At 49.8% G+C, this 15,376-nt stretch overlaps 1 protein-coding gene and 1 long non-coding RNA gene across 2 annotated transcripts; one reads left to right on the plus strand and one right to left on the minus strand.

The window, feature by feature from the left end:
• Positions 1-12,267: 12,267 nt before the first annotated feature.
• LOC127305566 (uncharacterized) lies at positions 12,268-13,424 on the plus strand (the record flags this gene model as incomplete). Its single annotated transcript, XM_051336045.2, has 1 exon — positions 12,268-13,424. A coding segment is annotated over one exon (1,125 nt), but the record flags the coding sequence as incomplete, so codon positions are not given.
• Positions 13,425-14,336: 912 nt separating this feature from the next.
• On the minus strand, positions 14,337-15,050 carry LOC127309217 (uncharacterized). The gene is made up of 2 exons (XR_007857026.1): positions 14,836-15,050; positions 14,337-14,739 (listed from the first exon to the last, which is right to left on the minus strand). It is a non-coding gene; the product is annotated as an uncharacterized lncRNA (long non-coding RNA).
• Positions 15,051-15,376: the final 326 nt, after the last annotated feature.

Raw genomic sequence — 15,376 nt, forward strand, 5'->3', positions numbered from 1 at the left:
ATCGCCGACTGATTGTCACAGAACAGCCTGACCTTCTGTGGTTCCTCTCCAACCACTTCTGCTAGCAAATTACGAAGCCAAAGAGCCTGACAGGATGCTGTCGAAGCCGCCATATACTCTGCTTCACAACTTGAGATCGCCACGCATTTCTGTTTCTGAGAAGCCCATGTGATGGGGCTCGATCCAAGAAAGAAAACCTGACCAGATGTACTCTTTCGATCGTCCAGATCACCAGCATGATCACTGTCACTGTATCCAGTGAGAGTTTCTGATTCAGAGCTTGCCTTGAACACCAAACCAAGATTAGCTGAACCCTGAACATAGCGAAGAACTTGCTTCAGGGCTGCCCAGTGCTCCTTCCCAGGTGCCTCCATGTATCTGCTGATAAAGCCAACAGCAAATCCTAGATCAGGTCTTGTGTTCACCAAATAGCGCAAGCTTCCCACCAGACTCCTGTACAAGCTTGCATCGATCACTTCCCCCTCGATCAACTTTCTCAGCTTCAGTCTGTTCTCCATCGGCACGTGACAGGAGTTGCAGTTTTCCATCCCTGCCACCTGGACAATCTACTTGGCGTAGCTGGACTGAGACACAGTAATTCTGTCATCCTCCTGCGTGACCTCAATTCCCAGGTAGTAGCTCAGCAACCCTAGGTCACTCATCTGGAAAAGCTCGTGCATCTGTGACTTGAAACAGTCAATAGTCTTGGCACTTGTCCCTGTGATTATAAGATCGTCAACATAAACTCCAACGATCAGGAACTCGTCACCATCAGACCGGCGGTACAGAGCATGATCATGCCGCCGGCGCTCGAATCCAAGTGATACCATGGAAGCGTCAAGCTTTGCATTCCAGGCACGTGGCGCCTGTCGGAGCCCATACAGTGCCTTCTTGAGCTTCAATACCTTGCCTAGGTTTTTGCTGTCAACGAAACCAGCGGGCTGATGCACGTACACTTCCTCCTCGAGTTCTCCATTGAGGAAAGCCGATTTGACATCCATGTGATGGACCTTCCACCGGCGATGAGCAGCAACCGCAAGAAGCAGACGCACAGTCTCAATTCTGGTCACCGGTGCAAACACTTCGTCAAAGTCGATACCCTGCCGTTGAGCATAGCCTTTTGCCACGAGCCGGGCCTTGTACTTCATCACGTTCCCAGCTGGATCACGCTTCACCTTATAGACCCATTTCAGGCCAATTGCGCGGTGACCAGCAGGCAGTGATTCCAGCTCCCATGTGTCATTGTCGAGGATGCACTTGATCTCTTCTTCCATTGCTTTGCGCCACGGAGCTTGTTCCAGCGCTTCATCCACGGAGTCTGGTTCCTCCGCTGCAGCGAGACATGCCTCGCCCAGCTCGAGCTCCCCTGTGTACTTGGGGTTCGGCATGAAGATGCCACTCTGCGCACGAGTGCGCATCGGGTGCGTCGGGAGCACCAATGGTGCAGGTGCGGCAGTGGGCTCCAAGTGAGACGGTTCCTCCGACTCAGACTCTGATGAGCTTGAAGATGGGTCAGGTGATTGCGCTGGTGCCGGTGTTAGTGGCGGTGACGAGTCCATCACTGGATCCTGCACCTTGTCTGAAGACTGTGAGCTGGTCGCCCCTGGTTCAGTTTCGTCAGAGAACACAACAGTGAACCGATCGAGGCCTTCCTCTGCAACTGCAGGTTTGTCCCAGCTCCATTTCTTCTCTTCTTCGAACACCACATCGCGTGTGATATGCACGCGGTTCCCCACCGGATCAAACACACGGTAGGCCTTGGACCCTTCTTCGTAACCCACGAACACACCGGCACGAGCTCGATCGGACAATTTGGTGATTCCGGGCCCGACGAGCTTGAAGTGTGCCGTGCAGCCAAAGGTGCGGAAGTACTCCACCCTTGGCTTCTTCCCTCGCCATGCCTCATACGGGGTCATGCCCTTTAGGCTCCTCGTCGGTGATCTGTTCAGAATGTGCACAGCAGTCTTTACTGCCTCGGCCCAGAACGTGGCCGGCACACTCATGCTCTTCATCAGGCTTCGCACCATCTCGACCACCGTTTGGTTTCTCCGTTCGACGACGCCGTTTTGCTGCGGAGAGTAAGGCGCCGTCGTGTTCCTCCTGATGCCAGCCTCCTCACAGAACGTGGTGAACTCCAGTGAGTTGAACTCACCGCCACGATCCGTTCTGAACGCACGGAGCTTTACGCCGCGATCAGTTTCTGCAAGTGCCTTGATCTTCTTGAAGAAGCGGAAGGCCTCGTCCTTGCTGTGGAGCACCTCAAGCCACATATATCGACTGAAATCATCAACAATTAACAGAAAGTACTTGCTACCTCCAGGCGTAGTCGGTGTGATGGGGCCGCAGAGATCTCCGTGGACAAGGTCGAGCACGCGCTCTGCTCTATAGGCTGTCGCACGAGGAAATGGAGTCCTGTGCATCTTCCCAAGTGCGCAGCCGTTGCAGAAATGGTCGAGATGATCGACCACCGGCATCCCTCTCGCCATGCCTTTTGCGCCCAGCTCGTGCAACGCTCGGAAGTGCAGATGTCCGAAGCGTGCATGCCACCTCCATGCGAGATCCTCTCCTGCCGCCGTGAGCAGACAGACCGGCGCTGCGAGCTTGAACTCCACTGGGTACAGTCTGTTCGAGGCTCGCTGCACCCGTGCGAGCAGCTTGTTTTGCTGATCGAACAGGCGCAGCTCTCCATGACCGATGATCGACTGGCACCCCACCTCATCTAGCTGCCCCAGGCTCACAATGTTTGTGCGCAGCTTGGGGATGAAGTAAACGCTGGTGAGCGCGCGGTGCTCGCCGTTTCCATCGACGAAGAGAACGGCGCCGCGCCCATGGATCTCCACCAGTGAGCCGTCGCCGAACTTGACCACGCCGTGCACGGAGCTGTCGACGTCGGTGAGCATCTCCAGGCGCCCAGTCATGTGGTTACTTGCACCAGAGTCGAGGTCGCTGGGAGTGGGGATGACGCGTTCCTCGTTGAGGTAGACGAACTGCGTGCCGGCGCTCGCCCCCCCGTGCGCGCCCAGGGCTCGCTCAGGACATGGTCTGGGCTCGCCGTTCGCGACCAGTGCGCGCTCTGTCGCGACGTCTGGAGCGCTGACAACGCTTGCAGCGAGCAGCATCTGGGGTGCCGCTTGTGCAACGTGTGCCTCCTCAGCTTGGGCGATGTGTGCTTCGCCGCCCTTCTCACGCCGATCACGCTCCCGCTTGCGGCACTCTTTGGCCCAGTGCCCACGAATGCCGCAGTATCGGCACTCGCCCTTTCACCTAGGAGCGCGGTCGCCTCCACCAGGCTTGCCTGGGCCGCGGTCGCCCGCGTGCTGCTTGGGCTTGTCGTCGCCCTTCTGCTTCCGATCGCCCCCTGAGGACGACCCTGCGCCGCGGTCACCGAGTTTGCTCCGTGCCGCCCACTCCTCCTCAGTAAGGAGCAGGCGACCACCCGCGGCGGACTTCTCCTCGTCGGCTTCCCGATCTTCGCAGACGACGAGGCGCCCTGTGAGTTCCTCCAGGGTCATCTTCTTCAGACCGAGCAGCGACTCGATCGCTTGTGCCATCTCCTTGTATGGCTTGGGCACCGTGCGCAACACCTTGAGCACGGCCTTGCGCTCGTCGATCGGATCGCCGAGCACCTCAAGGTCTGTCATAATCGTGCTGAAACGAAGAACATAAGACTCGATTCCTTCTCCGCTACGATACCTGAGGTTGTCGTACTCCGAGCGGAGCGTTCCAGCCTTGACTTCGCGCACGCGCTCGCTGCCGACGCGCATGGTCTTGAGTGCCTCCCACGCATCATGCGCCGTGTCCTTGATGGCCAGGACGCGGGTGAGCTCCGGCGGTACCCCCTTGAGGATGTAGGCCAGGGCACGACGATCGTCACGGTTTGTACCGTTGAGGTCGTTGACGACGTCCCAGTGCCCTTCCGCCTCCATCTGGACCTTCATCACCAACGACCACTCCTGGTAGTTGGACTTGGTGAGCATCGGGGGCTGTGAGCCCCCTCCGCCGTGGTACACCCGCTCCACGACGCGATCGTCCTTGCCGTCGTTGAGCGACAGCCGCGCCAGGGACTTCGTTGGTGAAGTCGCCGGCAGCGTCCCCTTGTCCTTGTCCTTGTCGCCATCCTGCGATCCCGACATCGTTCCGCGACGGATCAAACACCGCGCGACAGTGGTGAGGCGGATCGAACACCGCGGGCTCTGATACCACTTGACGTTGCCGGATCGTGAACAGTGCCTGACAATGAAACGTCTGACAGAGAGAAAAACGTAGGAACGGGGAAGAGAGAGCGAGACTCAGTATTTTTGTGCCGCGTTCAACTGCCCGGCTTTTCTGTTTCTTCTCCTTATTAAGCTGGATCGAGCGATCCTTACAAAGTGGAAACAAACCATGACCTACTCCTCCGAACTGACCGGCCATGCCATCCCATGGCGTTCGGCAGACTAAGTCCACTACCACCACTAAGACCTGAGCAACATCGTGCCATCCCACGATTCCAAATCCTAGTGGTTATCTAGTCTAAGGATAACTCAAAACGACCTAGCTACGTTGGACAGTGAACAAGCTCACAATGCCCAACACTTATTTCTGAATAAGCTGTAAAAGGAAACTAGTGTGCAGCAGGATTATCCTTCAGGATGGTCGTTCGTGGGCATCGTGCTGGAGGGCGTTCCCGGTGCAACATGAAGGGCATGCCCGTCGGCCATCTGCTGGCCGGTGCGTTGCGTGGTCTGGTTACGAAGCGGCGTGGCGCAAGCGCCGGCTATCTCGGTCCAGCCTGCAGATGTTGATGGCGCCGTCCAACTGCTCCTCTGGTATAGCTCTGCGCCAGCTCCGGCGACAACCACGGGTCACAAGTTCAGATTTCTAAGCAGATACCTGCACACTGAGGAGAGTTGTTGTGCAAAACTGATACAGTTCGTTGTATTATTGAACAGATTCTTCCTTTTAGAGAACCTGAATCGCTTATGCAGTTTGACCAAACAAACCAAACGCGCGAGTGTGATGTGTCATCATCAGCCAAGGTTGCAGCAGAACGCGGCACACCAGGCCGGGGCATGGAGAATGGCCCGGAGTTGAGCACGCCGAGGCTCGGGAGGAGGAGGAGCACGTCGCGGCACTGGCGCGCCCGGACATGGTCGCGAAGAAGCGCACTGGCAAGGCGCGGGGTTGGGAGCTGGGACGTGGATTTCATAGCGAAGGCTGGAGGGTAGGACGCGAGGACGAGGGAGGTGAGGTGCCGAGGTGGTGCAAGGAGTGTAGGTGTAGGTGGCCGGAGCGGAGAGGCGGGCACCGCGACCGCGAGCGTGGTTGAAAGTGTCCACGAGCGTGGTGGCCGACCTCGCATGTGTTGGCACGCAACGAGTCCAAGACGGCAAGCGATGCGGCGAGTTTTTCAATGTGGGAATTGCTACCTTACACTGACGGAGAACTAGGTTAGTGCTTATTAGATTTCTATAACTGTTGAATTTGTATCGAATTCGTTGTATTTGAGTTGTAAGTTTTTTTTTCGATAAAGATTTGAGTTGTAAGTTAGATTGCAACTAATTTGTTTTAGTTATAAGTGAAATTACAACTAAGATTTTTCAGATACAAGTGAAATTACAACTAGGAAAATGCCTCTAAATCGTAAGATTTACCTCGGACTCGAGCTATTGGTAAGTTGTAACATGGGTTGTAACTAAGATTCGATGCCGCCATTCTACTAAGAACTAAGTTAGTTTTGAGTAGACTGATAGCTAATCACACATTATCAATATTCTCCACTAGGCGAGCGAGCTATTTTGCCTTTTCTTCAAGTTTTAATTTTGAATGCCTTTGAAATTTCAAAAAACGAATTTGAAAAAATGAGGTACACAATGACATGTCACGTTTACATACCAAAAGTACAAGGAGGTGGTGGTTTGGGTTATGGTGCATATGAATCTATTATAAAAAACACATAAAAATCTGATTTTAAAGAATACAAAAAATCGGGAATAAACTTTTTTGTGTCATCCACACGTTGTATGTTCATACAGAAGTTTTTGAAAAAAATCTTATGTGACAGCATAAAAAGATAGTAAAATAATAGTGCATGAATAGTTTATATTAGAGCATCAAAATTTGTCTTTTCTTACATAGAACATAAATGATGTTATTTTTTTTTCTAAAAACTTGTGTGCGAACATAGAATGTTTACATGTACATACGAAATTTTATTTGCAAAGCTGTGAGATTTTAATATATGTTTTCACGCAACGAATTCACATGTAATGATGTAAAACAACTCTAATTGAATATCCTCCTCAACCATACATATATTCTACAAATTCATACCCAAGAAAGAAGTAGTGGAATGAAAATTTCCTCATCGAAAATTATTCCCACGCTAATTCTACCTCTTAAAATAGCCTAATTATTAATTAGATTGATTGACCAGATTTCCTCACACCATTAAATGGGATTCGTTTTTCTTCAACACCACATCACTGTTTCGTGGGAGTAGGCATTCTCTTCATCGATTCCACGGATAAGAGATTTCCTCATCGAATCCCTAACTAATTTTCTGGATTGAGGAGATTCCTCCTCATTTACTAGGCGGGATCGACGGGCGTTTTAATTGATTGACGGGATGATCAACCACGTCACCGATCCGTGACCGACACCACCACGGCACTGCATCTCGGCCGTTCATCAGTTTTTGGCTGAATTCAAACCTGACAACTGGAATGGCTCTATAAGTACAAACCCTCTCTCGTAGTCTGCGTGTGGAGAGCACGTATGACTATAACTTGGATTTTTTGGTTGTCTAGGAGAGGAGACATCACTGTACTCTAGTCTGTTCGGCCCGGCCGAGCATGGGTCTTGGCGTGGTGGGGTATCCTCTCCAGCAGTCGTCGACTCCATAGATCCAGCAGGTAACCCATGATCATGACTTGTCCCACGACTAGGTCGTTTGCCAGCGGGATCTCCAATGTGGCGCCAGAGTCACGTACATGGACTTGTACATGATGTTGAGACACGCATACGGTGAATTGCGTATCCTCTTGCCGTACAGAGACAAAAGGTTCCTCGTGAAGGTCGACTCCCGGTTGCCCGCCACAGTGTAGAAGGCGACGATGTCGTTGGGCGACTCGAGGTTAAGGTTTTGGCTACCATTTTTTTTTTCTCGGAGGGGACTAGGATTGGCGGTAACCATGGTTACCGGTGGTAACCAGACAAATACCACACGAGATTTTAAGAACACAATTTGAATCAAAATTTGGAAATAGTTAAATATTCTTGGATACCGCTGGCCACCATACCAAGGTCAGTTTCGCAATGAGGGAGGAGTGAGTCGGAATCGAGCAATGGGGTGAAATTATAGAGGTTCAGGGTTGGCTAGGCGCCTAGGCTCAACCCAGCTACAAACCGGGCTAAGATTGTTTGGCCGAGATGTCAATTTACGAGAGGGACTGGGAAATTTGGTAACCGTGATAATTCAGCATGTAATAAAATCCCTGCTAGGGGTCGAAGGAAAGAATCACAAGCGGGGTGATGTACTTAGCGAACAAGAGCACGAGGGGCAGATGGACCGGAATTTGGCGGCCTCGTGGCGTAACGGGAGTATCTTACCGATGTCCTACAGGAGCTCCTGTGGAAGAGTGCTCCCGTCTAGATCCTTCCGAAGAAGATGCGGCGGCGCCATGGCCGTCCTGGATGGAAATTTCTAAAAACGAGATGCAAATGGTCGGTGGCTCAGGGAGATGTGGCACTGCCTTTAGATCCATGAGCCATCAAAGATATTTCCCATCGATTCGGATGAACGCATTTAATGCATTCTAGGTGGCGTAATTTAGCTAGGTATCAGCTGGGTTGTTTGGGCCATGTATCCAGAGATCCAATTGGGGTCTTGTAAAAAAAATCTCAAAATACATGCAAGTCTCGTGCATTAAATGCTTTTCTAGCTGATACCTGACCGAAATACACGAGCTAGGTGCATCAAATGTGTTTGTATGATCGACGGGAAAGATCTTTGACAGCTCATAGATCTAAACCCAACACTACATCTCCTTGAGCAACCAACTATTTGCAACTCGTTCTTCAAAATTTCCATACACGACGGCCATGGCGCCACCGCATTTTCTTCGGAAGGATCCAAACCGGAGCACTCTTCTGCGGAAGCTCCTAGAGGACATCGGTAAGATGCTCTAGTTGCGCCATGAGGTCGTCAAGTTTCGATCCATCTGCCCCACCTTGCATGATGTGTTTCCGTTCGTCAAGTACTACACCCCACTTATGATGTTGTCATTTGACCTGAGAAGGGATTTGGTTACCGATAAAATTACCATGGTTACCTAATTTCTCAGCCCCCTCCTATAAACTGAAACCTGGGCCGGTTTTAATTTGGGGTGATCCTAGGTTCCCAACCAACCATACACCTCTATGGATCTCAAACCATCGCCCAGTTCCGTCTCACCCCCCCGCCCTCATCGTGAAATTGACCTTGGTATGGTGGTCGGCGGTATCCGAGAATATTTAAATATTTCTAGAATTTGAAATCAATTTTTTTTTGTAGAACTAGTGTGCTATTTGTCTGGTTACACTGGTAACCATGGTTACCACTAAACCCAAATCCAAGTCCCCTTCGAGAAAAAAACCAAACCGGTAGCCTAAACCTTGACCCCATCGACACCGACACCTTCTAGATGGTGGCGGATGGATGTGAGTCGAACTTCACGAGGAACCTCCCGTCTCTCTGTCGAATATATGGTTCGTCAGACAGGTGGCTCGCTCTCATTGACGACGCACTGTCCGTGACCCTGCTCAACCCTCTTACCTGTGGCACCGTCAAGCTCCTGCCGGCCTACGACCTCTTCGATGGAGAAGTCGTTCAATGGGAACAAATGGATCTTCCTTTCTCCTGTTGGGAGCCACTTGGGCCTCTTTCATGCTGTTAGCAGCTAGTGGTTTCCTATTGGCGGCCCAGATACCATCGTCAGGCTGAATGAGCAGAAGAAGTCCACCATTCGCCAGATAATGCTCTCTTCCTTGCCGCCGGGATCCGGTGCCTGTGTGGCTATAGCAGCGCTCGCCGACTCAAGAATTGGCACGTTCTGCCGTGTCGGTTTTGACAGAGCATGGACTATGCTCGATAGCAACTTGCCAGTTTACCTCCAGTTTACCTTGTCACCTTGTTCCTTCACTCCGGGGATAGCAGGTTCCTAGCTATCTAGAACAGTAAATCCGGAATGCTCAGACCGATCTCCATCTGGAATGTTGCTAGTGGGTTCCCATGGCCACACTGGTTCGTCAGTTGGATGGAGATCCCAAACATACAACATGGGTCCGCAACTATATTGAAGTGAATGGCAAACAGTACGTCATTGTGCAGTCCTCGAAGCTCCTCAGCCATGTCTACAAGTGCAATGTCTAGGCTGCGAAGCCAAGCTAGACCCTAATCCGAGGGTCAACAACACCCACGATTTCATGTCGAGTAATTTCACTGCTAGCTATGGCGGAGCTGCAAGTATCTCTGGATTCAAGAGGAATTCATATTGAATTCTGGTTGTTATGACTATATTTTTAATAAAGGAAGCCGTATGCATTAATTGATGCAAAGGCTGGGGAATCCCCATTTCGAAAAAAAAAGTATCTCTGGATTCAAGAGGAATTCCGTCTGCATCAATGAACCTATTCCTTGCTCTAACTAGTAAAAGTTGGAGATCATTGACAATTTGACATTGCTCACGAGATATTCCAACTTTATGACAAAGAGATTCAGGATCCAGGAGTTCTGTGTTGGATTCAGCCGAATCATCATTGGACATAAGGTTCGTCCATGCAGATTATTTTTGGTTGCTCTTTTGTCCCTCATGATGTAAAAGTTCATAGGTTCTAGAAAGAGGTGTGCTTCAGTGCACCCTTTTCTCAGACTTAGAAGACAACCTCATTTTTTTGTTGCGAAACACAGTACAAATGTAGACGCTCATACATATACACATACACTCATCTCTATGAACGCACGCACACACACTCTACCCATATGAACACCTCCTACTTATTTTTGTCATATATTTTTGAGTGTATCTTTTTTGTTATATATTGAGAAATGAAGTTTCACAACTTCTTTTGGTTTCTGTTGCAGGATTTTTTTTGAAACATGGCAAAAGATTTGCTATCTTTATTGAATAATAAGAAGTTTTAGAGGTTTTACAATCCCATGCTGAGCAAATGTCAACTGAAACGAAAAGCCTACTCTCGTGGTATTACATTACTCAATGTTTTTGCTCCCGCCAAGCCTCACATAGCCAACTGATCTTTGATTATTTGCTATGAGCATCTTCGTGGTGGACGCATTATTTCGGAAGATTCGAGCATTTCACTCCATCGATATTTCCCAAGATATCAACATGCAAGTGTAGCCATGGACTTCCTTCCTTACCCATGCTTGTGAATCTCTTCCATCCCCCACTCTTTGACGAAACGCCTAGTGTGCCTAGTGCATTCGGCGGGGCGGCTGTGGCGGACCTAGGTAAGTATGCCTTATATCGCCTTCAATTAATGCGAACGGTACCGACAAATAATTGCAGGCAAATAATTGCACTTATAAGAGGTTCCTTTTAGTCCGTATCACTAGTACATACAAAACCACAAAGCAGGCCGTGTCGTGGGGTTCCGCGACACCGACACCGACACCGGTGCATGCCGGCGCCGATGCGTGGCTCCTCGCCGATGGCCGCGTCCTTAGACCAGGAGATCCAGGCCAAGGGTCAGTGTTGGATTGACGCCGTGCGCTTGTCGGACGCCGACATCGGCGTACCTCCAGTGCATTGTCAAGGCGGAGATTGATGCTCCGCCCGCGTGCACCGCTGCTCTCGTGGGCGCGCCTCGCCATGCACCGCCCGCACCGCACGACGGGTCACTTGGTCAGAAAACGTAACCCCGTCGCTGCGCACGAGCAGGAGGAGACTAAGGCTATCATCGGTGAGTACGTACGGCCTGCGGCCAGGGATGACGGCCATCTTCCCTGAACATTGCGTGCATGCCGCCGCGGCCCGCTGCCATGCCTGAGCGCAGCACTGAGGAAGACAAACAGAGGGTAGACCAGACAGACACAAATTCAGAGCTCCAACCAGCCAACTGCACACAGTAGCCTTGTGGATCATACAGTATTAGTCTTTGTGCTGTTCTCCATAACTCATGTTGAACAAGTTGTTTCTTTTACAGAACCTGAACGCTTGCGCAGTTTGACCCAATCACCAACGAGTAGCCGTGAGGTAGGAAATAAGACTTGGGTGGCCGGTCATGGAACTGACAGAAAATGTTAACACCTGAATCCTATAGAACCGGTCAAGACCCGGCTATCTACTGGCAGTAAGTTGGTTCAGTTTGAATGCTTATTCTTGCACAAAACCATGCGATTGGATGTCACTGCTGCATCCGCGATCACTCAAGTTGAAGAACAACAAATGCATCCCAAACTGATCATGCGAATTAACAGCTTCTGTGCTCAAGTTACTGTCGAAATCAACAGTTACTTCCACCTCGGGAATAGCTGAATGATCAGATTTTGGATTCAAGCAAACACCAAAGCAACGCAATGCACTCAAGTTGGATTCGGATAGAGGAGGTTACATATTCTTCACTAGTACCAGATCGATAAAACACTGTTATCTGAAGAAGAAGAATAACCGTGCGTTCAGGCTCAATTATAACCATGCAAACAGTTGGATGCGTCAAGCAACCACTAGCAATTCATTACCGAGGGCACGCCCACACGAGTTTAGGGAGAGCCGCACCAAGATCTTCGAGTACCCGCTCACCAGCGCCACTGCGCCGCCACCACGGGCACAGACGCTCCAGTAGACCGACCACCTCCGGCACGGCGAAGCCCTCGGCATCGAACTTCTTCCTGACCACCCACGATGCCTCGCCACCTACACAACCGTCGAAGTCCGTGTCCCCCGGGACGAACACCCGCTTCACCACCATCATCTCCTTGCCAAACCTTCCCCGGCGCACCTCGTCTTGCCGCGCTTCTGTCTGTATCGCCATGGACGCCACGCGCGGGACATCCGGGTCGAACGCGGCAGAGGAATCCAACTTGAGTGACCTCTGTTTCCGTCACACAACAGCAGTCCGATTCCGGCGCGAGGATGGTTGCAATCTCCGATTTGACTTGGCTAACGCAGTCCTCTCACCTATATAAGGTGGGCTGGGCACGTAGCGCATCGCATCGCATCAATCAAACACAAGTTCAGGGAAGAAGGATAATACCAACACACAACCGCTGCTGCCTGATTAATTACTCGTGGTTTGCAGGACCCACGCGTCTCGCCATCGACGTTGCCGGTGCTCGTGCACGATCTCGGAACACAGACCGATGACCCGCCAACGCAATACAGCATCTCCAGCCAAGCCCTGAGCACGGTAGCCATCGACGAGCTGCGACGCTACCGCTGCTTCGTGACCCCACAGGGCTGGGTGCTCGCTCTCGACCCAACCTCCTGCCAGACGTTCCTATGGCGGCCTCAAGACGGCGAGAGGATCCAGCTGCCACCCAAGAAGCAGGGGTTCCCTGAAAGCTGCAAGTGCTTGCTCTCCGACATGCCAGGTGCGGCTTCAGGCTGCGCCGTTGTGGTCTTTGATCTCGACGACCGTCAGATGTGGGTGTGCAAGATTGGGGCGACCGACTGGGACAGCCACCGCTATGAACCCGCCATGTACGTCAAAGGTAAGATCCCACGGATGAGTATGAGGAACATTGCGAGGTGCCACGGCATCGCAGCCGTCGGTGACAAGATCTACTTTGAGTTAACAGCCCGTGAGATGGGGGTCATTGAGTTTGATGGAAAGGCGGGACTGAAACTGGACACCATAGAGGTTGACATGGTCGACCTGCCGCTAAGCACGCCCATGGCTTCAATGTACTTGGTTGAGTCCTGCGGTGACTTCTTCCTCGTTGTCATCTTCTTCGATGGCGACAATGTGCACAAGATAGCCAATCATGCCATCTACAAGATGGATTTCTCAGGGCCAGAATGGTGCGAGGTGGACGAAATTGGCGCTGATACAGTCTTCCTTCTTGGTGGGGATATGCTTGGGAAATCTTGTTTTGGGGCATCGTGCTTGGCTCCTGAACCTGGTCGCAGAGGCAACTGCATATACTTTTTGAACCACATGGCCACGACTGAGAGTTTTCTACATGTCATCGACCTGAAGACAGGGACGGAACAAGTGCAATGGCCTTTCAGGCACAATGGCTATCATATGCCAGTCCGGTTGCCGTTCTGGCTACTACCTACAGAATCCACCTTTCAGGCACAAGGGTTATCTTTTGTCCCCTGTAATCCGAGGCCTCTTGCAAGGAGATACCTTTTTAACTTTTCCTGTATTTTCTTCTTCTTCTTGTTTCTTTTCCGAACTATGTACTGAACCTGAATCAGGTGTAATTTGTGCTCTGTTTATGTGTTTCCTTGCAGTTGTAATTTGATTTCCTGATACAATGAGGAAAAAGGGTTGTCTCTGGATTATTTCTTCTGTTTCTGCACTCAAATAAATATCACTTTTTAATACATGTTCTTGGGGCAATCATTGGCCACATTGTTAACATGTTTTATTTCCGAAATGCAGACTTGGGTTTATACATATTCATTGATGTGTTTTATGAAGAACGGCATGCCATTGGAAAGTGAAGCTGTTGCATTATGTTAAGCAGATGAAGCAAAAAAAGTTATCAAAACTTATAGTATATTTTGTTTTGTGATTTCAACACTTTTCTTGCAGTAATATGATTTTGAGAGATATCTACTTCAATGTCCCAATTCATCAATATTTATTTGACTTAGCTATTACAAGTGATATTCAATGATGGGTTAAACTGCTTCCTTTATATTTGACTTTGAAATGTTAACCATAAGAACGCTTGAGAATAACTGGAAGTTCGGAGCAGCTGTCAAATTATCATAAGTCAAATATAAAGGAAGCAGTTTAACCCATCATTGAATATCACTTGTAATAGCTAAGTCAAATAAAAAAGGACACACTGAGTTTGTTTGTTCGCATTTCTACCAGCGGGCGCTTCAGCTAGAAAGAATTAATGGATCAAACATGATACTGCTGAGAAAAAAATGAAGTACTAACTGCTGCAAGGCTTCAAGATCTACTAAAGCTGATTGTTGACGAGGACAAATCTGTGTTTGTAAGAACTAGATGCATGGCGGGAAATTTCTTGTATGCAACGATCTGGTCGAAGTTTGCAGAGATAGGAAAAAGGAAGCGAAGATTTTAAAATTAGACTTCAGTATAGCTTTTGATACATTGTTCTGGGTCATTGATCAAAATTATGGAGATAAGGGTGTTGGATGAAAGATGGATCATACGAGCGAAGATGCTTCCGTGTTCTTTAAAGACAAGCCATTTTACTTAGTGGCCCTAATCCTAAGAGAATCAACATCAAGTGAGGATTACGGTCCTTAAGGCAGCTTCGCACTTTCATACCACATGTTTCATGCATGTTACAAATTTGCTCCATTCTACAAGATATTGTATGTTAACCAACAATGTGTTACAAACACTTGATTCATTCCCTTCGGCGCATGACATCAGTCCAAAATTCCTTAGCCATTGATTGACAAAACTCATGCCCCAAGATCCCTTGGTTCTGCTAGTGGTCCTCCTCCTCAACTATAAGTTATGCCATCAGGATGGAATCCATTGATGACTTGGCTAGGATTTGTAGGCAGAGTGTAGTCTCAATCATGTTGATAGAATCTACCTGATCTTCAATATATAAAAACCCGCATAAAAAAAGTCATGCAACACCCAAGAAATCATCAAAAAAGCACACAACAACAATTCTCAGGGAAGCATGCTCACTGGTTGGCGTGGAGGATGCATGCTCACGTATGATCAATACTTGTGGATGTTGTCGCTGGTGAGCCGTACCATCGATGAAATCAGACCAGTACCCATACAAAGAGAATAGATCAGCCGCCACAGTTTGATTTGTGGAGGAGAAAACCCAACGGTATCAGATTGATTTGTGGGTTTGTGGGGGAGAAAACTGCGCGGGATTTCAGGGATCGATTATGGTGGAGCTGACCGGAAATTATAGGCTGGAAGGTGGGCAACATGCGACGTTTTAGGGGCTAAATTTATTTTTCCGTGGGATGCATGCATGCCGTGCGAGATGGGATGGAAATCGGACGGCGTCTGATCGGTCCGATGTTTTGCTTCGCATCGGACTACGATCGGGTAGTGTTTACCATTTGTAAATGACCTACAAAAATTGATCAAGAACTTCGCTGCGACGGGACAACTAAGGGCGCGCTTGGTAGGCTGGACCCGCATCCCAGTGTTTGGTCTCCTGTATTGCATCCGCCCGAATAGAAGTGCAGGTTGTTTGGATACCTGAAAA

This window comes from Lolium perenne, chromosome 6, assembly GCF_019359855.2.
Source record: "Lolium perenne isolate Kyuss_39 chromosome 6, Kyuss_2.0, whole genome shotgun sequence".
Lineage (NCBI taxonomy): Eukaryota > Viridiplantae > Streptophyta > Magnoliopsida > Poales > Poaceae > Lolium > Lolium perenne.